This window comes from Papaver somniferum, chromosome 8 (assembly GCF_003573695.1).
Source record: "Papaver somniferum cultivar HN1 chromosome 8, ASM357369v1, whole genome shotgun sequence".
NCBI lineage: Eukaryota > Viridiplantae > Streptophyta > Magnoliopsida > Ranunculales > Papaveraceae > Papaver > Papaver somniferum.
This window is the reverse complement of record NC_039365.1, coordinates 155940540-155948764: the sequence shown is the minus strand read 5'-3', so window position 1 is coordinate 155948764 and position 8225 is coordinate 155940540. Positions and strand designations below refer to the sequence as shown.

Below are 8225 nucleotides of genomic sequence, written 5' to 3'. Positions count from 1 at the left end.
AGAGCAGATCTTTTCATGGAGAAATTGCATCAATTGAACAATTCAGAATTGAAGCAAGATAAGAAATTAGGTATGTGCAGGTTCAGTAGTAGCAGCTTTTCTTCATGATATTGATGTGCAATCCTGGAAGAGATTTTTTTATGATTTTTGGGGAGAAAGTTGTTTACTTGAATCTGGTACGTTCAAGAAAATACCTAGAGCTAAAATATTACTTCGGAAAAGGCCTGAACTTGAGTAACTGTCACAGTGGACACTAGTTTGTCAGTATTAAACTGAAACGTAGATAAGAGAACTCTGCAACTTAAGGTTTGTGAATGAATTTTGGTAACATGATAGAAGATGAGAATGCGGTCTTTCATGTTCTGTTGTTTGTGGGGTCTCTTAGCTAGGAGCACTAGTTAGCTGTTTGCTATTCTTGTTGTAGTTGTTGAGTTCTGTCCACCTAAATTCGAGTTTGGCTTATTAAAATGTAAGGGCATTTTGGGAATTTTCTAAACACCAGCCAACACCTATAAATTAATTGTAAGAATATCCAAATCGCTAACTGAAATATCTTCTTCTCCTCTTGTGTTTTTGTCTTAATTTTTGATGTAACATGTCGGGCCAAACGTGGCACGTTGAATTTCTCCACATGTTTACTCACAGCTGTCCATGTACTTTGGAGAGAGAGGAAACCACGATCAAATGAGATTCACATTCTTCATAAATCTATAAAACCAAATCTCAACCCATATTATCCTTTCATCAGCTTCCAAATTATACACAGAGATAAAAAGAGAGGAAAATATCATCAGATAATCAAGATGGATGCAGACTATAGACAAGCCCCTTCCGATCAGGAGATGACATATTTGGGCCACGTCCAAAAACGCCATGAAGATAAGGGTTGCATCTACGCCTGGTAAGTAGTCCATCTTCTACATTCTGGTGTCAAGTTTTATAATTTTGACAAATGACCTGTCTAGCTAGATCTGAAGGATTAGTTAACTTATTTGTTTGTTATGTTGTATGGTTTATAATTTATTTACAGTGTGTTCGCTGCGTGTTGCTGTTTCTGCTGCTACGAGACCTGCGAGTGTTGCTTGGATATGCTTTGTTGTTGCTGCTAATTTGGGATTTTAGACCCTAACAAGTTCCAACGACTGTTACACTATTGCTGATGTTGTTTTTATTCATTTCTGTACTGGTGTCATGTATTTCAACTTTTGAGTGATGTTCTTGGCTATGTATCTTTCTCTTGTTTTGAAATTAATGAAAAACAACAACTAGTTGTTAAATCCGATTTGTTTGGTTTCTTGCTTGGGAGTTGCGGACTCCGATCATAAGGGACGCCGAGTCCTCTGGGAAACTCGTCTCACAGCTAACACTATTTAGTCGGAATAAAAATAAAAAATAACGATTTCTCAGCTCGATCCAGCAAACCCATTGCAAGTGCAACACCTGTATTCTACCCCCAAACTGCCATAACTTAAAGTCTAGATTGACTTCGCTTTTTCACCGAGAATTCCACCTACGGAAACAAACGGCGGGCCAAACTTCTTCCCTAACCAATCTCGATGCTGAGAACGCATTACATAATCCGTTCGATTTCCTTCAGGATAAACGAAGTGCGATTTCCTTCAGGATAAACGAAGTGTAAATCTTCGGTATATCTAGCAAAATAGGGGTTTTAATTGACAGTAAATTGTAACTATGTAAAAAACAAAATGGGGTTTCATGTCATTGCTTTTCAATATAATTTACCTTATCTCAAAAAGAAAAAGAGAAAAAAAATCTTCCGTATATCTAGCATCCCTGTAGGATATCAACACTAACAGAGTTAATACTAATCCTCGTAAGCGGAATTGATAGTAATCCACATAAAGCAAGACAATATTGGTTACTGAATCTTTGGATTGGTATCAACATTGTTAATGTTGGTATCTTCTTTATCAATCGTCCAAATTACCTCCTAATTTTTACTTTTGACTAGGTTGATTGCTTACACGGCAGGGAATCATCACTAACATTCGGATGTAATCTTGTTTAATTTTTTATTTGCTACTACTTTCTTCAATTCTTTTTTCTAAAATCGTTTAAGAGGAAAAAAATATCAAAAGGAAATCATAAATATTTAAGGCAATCGAAGCCAAAATTTTAAGACCATTGTAGTCTTGCACGATGGACTAGAAAATTGAACCTAGTTCCTTCACCTATAGGAATAACAATATCATTCTAATATATATCTGGAACTTTTTATTTTTGTGAAATTTTTATACAAATTTCACTAGAGTGCCATGTAAAAAATCTGATATCAAAGACTTATGAACACAAAACCTAACTCAAACAAAACTCTCTTCTATTGATATGTTTAAACTCATGGCTCAACATCCTACTTATAGGTAAACAAACTTGACGACTAAGTAAACAACTATTTCCTAATAAAACACAAACTCTAATAAAGAAAACTCTAGAAACTCAATAAGTTCTAAACATAGAAATCTCTAATACTAGAATAACTTGTTTCTCAAATTAACTCCAATTTCCTCACTCTGGTACGTTCACAATAACGCGTGACAACTCCCACTGGTTGGTTCCATAGACGACACCAACTTCTTTTGGTTGCTTCCACTTAACAACATCAACTTCTACTGGTTGCTTCCACTTAACAACATCAACTTCTACTAGTTGCTTCCACAGACTATATCTTGGTTTAATCTTCAACATCCTCCCTTAAACCAAGATATTCTTTATTGATCATTCCAAGTTTTCCACGTAAGTAGATGAAAGTATTAGACTTCAAAGACTTGGTGAAAATATCAGCTACTTGATTCACACTTTCACAAAATTCTACAACTATTTCTTTGTTACTGACAAGTTCTCTAATGTAATGATACTTGATATCTATGTGTTTACTCCTTCCATGAAGCACAAGATTCTTTGTCAGTGAAATTGAAGACTTATTGTCACAAACTATTGTTGTAGGAGTTACCTACTCATGGAAGAGAGATTTTAACATCATTCTCAATCATACAGCTTGTGTGGCACAGTTGCCAACATCAATATATTCAGCTTCTGTTGTAGACAAGACAACTACTTGTTGCTTCTTTGATGACCAAGAGAAAAATCTTGTTCCCAAATGGAATGCATAACCTGAAGTACTTTTTATTCCTTCAGTGTCTCCAGCCCGATCACTATCTGTATATCCAACTAGCTGGAAGACAACACCACATTCCATGTATTACTAGGGATGGATACTCCACCACAAGGTGGTGGCATCAACATACCACCAATGCGTTAAGACTAACATATGAGGCAAGCAGTACCGGATTCCAGCCACGAGAAATCCTTTTGATCCGGTTGAAGCTTACATGGCAGATGCGATATTCTACGACGCACCAAAGGAAGCAGACGAAGTGCCTGAAGTACAACTCATCCCTCTACCTAAATGGGGAGAAGAAGAAAAACCGGAGCCAGCCAAGTCTGTTTTTATCCCATCCAGGATGGTATTCCCCGCAGAAAGAAAGATGAAGCAAGAGGAGCAGCCCAGATTCCAACGCTTCTCTAAGCCAGAGGAAGGACACGTTTATCGGTTATAGCAATTAACTGAGGGAGTGTCCGCAGACGAACAAGAATGCGCCGAAGTATTAAGAAACAAAACGGAGACTCCCTTTGAAAGCGCATAGCAAAGTTTGGTCGAGCTACCTAATAGCGCGATTGATGACGAGGAGTTGCGAGATCAGCTCACAGACGCGACCACTAGGACCACAGAAGAACGAACACCCGGAGACCTCATTATGGACGGAATGGAAGAAATTGACATAGGAACGCAAGGAGACAGGTGCCCTATCATTATAAGCAAGAGCTTGTACGAATAAGAGAGGGAAGCGCTAATTGCTCTACTAAGAGACTACAAGGACGTCTTCACTTTCGATTATGATGAGATTTCAGGATTCAATAGCGAGCTCGTAGCCCACACCCTCGGAGTGTCACCTGAGTTCAAACCAGTAAAGCAAAGGAGTAGAGAATTCCCTAGGACTACAACCCTTGCAATAAAGGAAGAAGTGGAGCGGTTGCTAAAGCCAAATTCATCAAACCTATCCAACATCCGACTTGGTTGGCTAATATTGTGCCTGTGACAAAGAAAAATAGAAAGATCAGGTGTTGTGTCGACTATAGGGACCTAAACCGAGTTTTCCCAAAAGACGATTTCCCCTTGCCTAATATCGATATGACGCTAGACGCGACGGGAGGCAAGCGGCGATTCTCCTTCATGGACGACTTCAGTGGGTATAACCAAATAAAAATGGACCCTTCGGACGCGAAGAAGACTGCTTTCTAAACTCTGTATGGTAATTTCTACTATGTAGTAATGCCGTTTGGTTTAAAAAATGCGGGCGCCACTTACCAACGCGCTATGACCTCCATATTCCATAATTTGCTGCACCAAACAGTGGAAGTATACATCGATGACATCGTGGTCAAAACGCAAGCAACCGAAGACCAGGTATCCCACTTGAAGACGGCTTTCGAGAGGTGCAGAAAGTTCAAGCTTAAAATGAATCCCCTCAAGTGCACCTTCGGCGTAGAATCGGGAAAGTTCTTAGGCTTTGTGGTAACCAACGAAGGAATCCAAGTAGATCCGAGCAAGGTCGAGGCAATCATGACCATGATGCCCCCAGCGAACGTGAAGGAATTACAAGCCTTTGTTGGGAGGATATCATACATACGACGCTTCGTGACGAGTTTAGTGCAACTAATGACCGCGTTCCTTCCCTTACTAAAGAAGGGGGTAGCTTTCATATGGGGTGAAATGCAGTGCGCCGCATTTGAAAATTTTAAGCAATGCCTTATCAACCCTAAGGTTCTTAGGCCGCCGGTTAAAGGAGTCCCCCTATATCTTTATACGACATTTACCGATTCAGCGATAGGCACAGTCCTTGCGCAAGACATGGGAGGGGATGAGCTATCGCCTATTTATTATGTCAGCCGAGTCCTAAGAGATGCAGATTTGATACATCCACGCGTATAACAGGCATGTTAGCCTTCATATACGCAACACAAAAGCTGCGACCCTATCTCTTAACACACGAGACCATCGTGGTAGCCGCGACAAACCCCATAGCTTATCTGGCATCCAAACCTGTCCAGACTGGAAGAACTGCTCGATGGATGCTGCCGTTATCTGAATTCGAACTTAAATATCAACAACCAAGCACAATAAGAGGACAAGCAATTTCCGACTTAATGGCTATGTTTCTAGGAGAATGGGACGATGAGGTGCACGAATACCTACTCGGAGAGGTGGCAGTCGCGGATGCTGACAAACCTTGGACCATGTTCTTTGATGGGTCATCGTATGGCACCATCGGAGGATCCGGAGTGGTGTTTGAAGCTCCACAAGACGAATTACTCTCGTACTCTTTTAAACTGGATTTCCCGTGCAGTAACAATGTCGCTGAGTACGAAGCGTTAATCCTAGGGCTCTGAATGGAAAAGGAACTTAACCTAGGGAGCATGGAAGTCAAAGGTGATTTAAAGCTCGTGACAAACCAAGTGAATGACGATTTTTACGTCAAAGAACCACACCTGGCATCCTACCGGGCGGAGTCTCAAAGGTTGATGAACCAAACAGGGTCAACACTAGACCATACCGACAGAGGCGGAATAAAAACGTGGACGCCTTATCAACCTTAGCAAGAAAGGTGCAATTAAACGGTGAAGAAGAGGGTATGGTTACAATACGGAGAAAAGAGCTACCCAACACATGGACAGAAGATTTGGCACTCGAGGAAGTCGACGACTGGAGGCGAGTATATATTGAAGACCTTAACCGGATGGATGAAGATCGGGTGACGCCCACCCAAGCCTTAAAACAGTTTGTGATAATACAAGGGGCATTGTACTATAGAGCCTCCGGAGGATCACTCACGAGATGTGTGAATAAAAGGGAGGCAGAGAAATTACTACAGGAACTGCACATGGAGACTTGTGGACAAACCGACGATGTTCACCTCTACAGGAAACTTCAGAGATTGGGAGTATACTGTCCAAGCATGTTCGCGCAAGCGGCAGCCCTCCAAGACAGTTGCGCCGATTGTCAGTCTCCACCATAACCCGCGGAAGTCTGTACAACCGATGGAGTAGATTAGAGACAACCTTACATAGATTTCATCCAACATGGAAAGTTTCCCGGTGAAAGGCAAGCGGCTTTGAAAATCCAGAAGAAACTGCATGTTTCTTCATACATGACAGTATCCTTTATCGCATAAGCTACAGCGGGGCCATATTATGATGCCTGTCAGATCAAGAAGAAATAGAGGTAATGACACGGTCACATGACGCTGAGCATCAGGGAATGCGGAAGTTGTTCCTCCTGCTTTATGAAGGCGGATTTTACTGGACAACCATGGAAAACGATACCGCAGAACATGTCTGAAAATGCTTAAGTTTCCAAACGCACGAAAGTCTGATCCAAGCGCCACACACACAACTACATAGCATAGTGACACCATGGCCCTTTCATACCTGGGGGCCTGACCTTATAGGCCCAATCAACCCGACGTCATCAAAGCGCCATAAATACATAATAGCAACCATCGAGTACGCATCGAAATGGGTAGAAGAAATACCTCTCAAAGACTACGCTAGAGCAACTGTAGCCGCGTTCATCAAAGAACATATCATTTATAGGTTTGGCGCGCCCATGATAATTAGAGCAGATAATGCCAAGTATTTTGTAAACAAGGACGTGATCGATCTGCTCCGCCAATACAACATAAGACTTCATACGTCGACCCAAGGGGAAATGGGCAAGCCGAAGTAACAAACAAGACTCTCATCCGAATCCTCAACAGGGCAGTGCATGATCATCATAAAGAGTGGCACGAACAGTTGCCGTTGGCGCTCTGGGAATACAAAATCTCGAAGCATAGCTCCACCAGAGCATCACCCTATTCACTAGTCTACGGAGAAGACACGATACTGCCGGCAGAGATAGCGATTCCGTCTGCAAGAGTGGCGATGGCCAGCCATAACACGCCAGATACAATAAAAGAACGGAGAGCACGAGCAGAACGATTCGCAGAGGCTTACAAGAAGCGTGTATCCAATTATTATAACCAGAGCGTGAACGAGAGAACCTTCAAGGTGCACGACTTTGTCCTAAAAGTTTCCCCTCACGTGCAAAGAAATGTCAGCGCTGGTAAGTTTGCTGCAAACTGGGAAGGCCCGTTCAAAATAAGAAAAGTAACAGAAAGAGGATACTATAAGCTTAGGCGCATGGATGGAACCAAGGTCAAAACACATATCAATAGTAGATGGTTGAAAAAGTTTCGCGCCTGAACCACTCAATGTATAAACATATTCTTTAAGAAATAAAAGTAAGTTATCAAAAGTGGTGTGAATCTACAAAGGTTCTCAGGATAGCCAAGGGCGCCTGATTGACTGACAAGTTTACAAAAAGTCTTAAGTCAGCCAAAGGCGCATGATTGACTGAAAAATCTACAAAAGGTCTCAGGTCAGCCAAGGGCGCCTGATTGACTGACAAATCTACAAAAGGTCACAGGTCATCCAAAGGCGCCTGATTGACTGACAAATCTATAAAAGGTCTCAGTTCAACCAAGGGCGCCTGATTGACTGACAAATCTACAAAAGGTCTCATGTCATTCAAAGGTGTATGATTGACTGGCAAATCTACAAAAGGTCTCAGGTCACCAAAGGCGCCTGATTGACTGACAAATCTACAAAAGGTCTCAGGTCAGCCAAGGGCGCCTGATTGACTGAAAAGTGTACAAAAGGTCTCAGGTCAGCCAAGGGCTCCTGATTGAATGACAAATCTACAAAAGGTCTCAGGTCAGCCAAGGGCGCCTGATTGACTTACAAATTTACAAAAGGTCTCAGGTCAGCCAAAGGCGCCTGATTGACTGAAAAATCTACAAAAAGTCTCAGGTCAGTCAAAGGCGCCTGATTGACTGACAAATCTACAAAAGGTCTCAAGTTAACCAAAGGCGCCTGATTGACTGACAAATCTACAAAATGTCTCAGGTCAGCCAAGGGTGCTTGATTGACCGACAAGTGTACAAAAGGTCTCAGGTCAGCCAAAGGCGCCTGATTGACCGAAAAGTTTACAAAAGGTTTCAGGTCAGCCAAAGGTACCTGATTGACTGACAAATCTACAAAAGGTCTCAGGTCAGGCAAAGGCGCCCGATTGACTGACAAATCTACAAAAAGTCTCAGGTCAGCCA

At 41.9% G+C, this 8225-nt stretch overlaps 1 protein-coding gene across 1 annotated transcript; it reads left to right on the top strand.

The window, feature by feature from the left end:
• LOC113303632 lies at positions 1–1282 on the top strand. Its single transcript, XM_026552678.1, has 3 exons — positions 1–70; positions 646–901; positions 1031–1282. The coding sequence occupies exons 1-3, from the start codon at positions 16–18 to the stop codon at positions 1107–1109; spliced, it is 390 nt and encodes a 129-aa protein (XP_026408463.1). The 5' UTR covers positions 1–15; the 3' UTR covers positions 1110–1282.
• The last annotated feature ends 6943 nt before the right edge of the window (positions 1283–8225 follow it).

Excerpts from the sequence above, each read along its gene's own strand:
- LOC113303632 (XM_026552678.1), top strand. The coding sequence starts at position 16 with ATGGAGAAATTGCATCAATTGAACAATTCAGAATTGAAGCAAGATAAG. Across the intron at positions 71-645 it reads GAAGCAAGATAAGAAATTAG|CTGTCCATGTACTTTGGAGA; the intron begins GTATGTGCAGGT and ends GTTTACTCACAG. Across the intron at positions 902-1,030 it reads AAGGGTTGCATCTACGCCTG|TGTGTTCGCTGCGTGTTGCT; the intron begins GTAAGTAGTCCA and ends ATTTATTTACAG.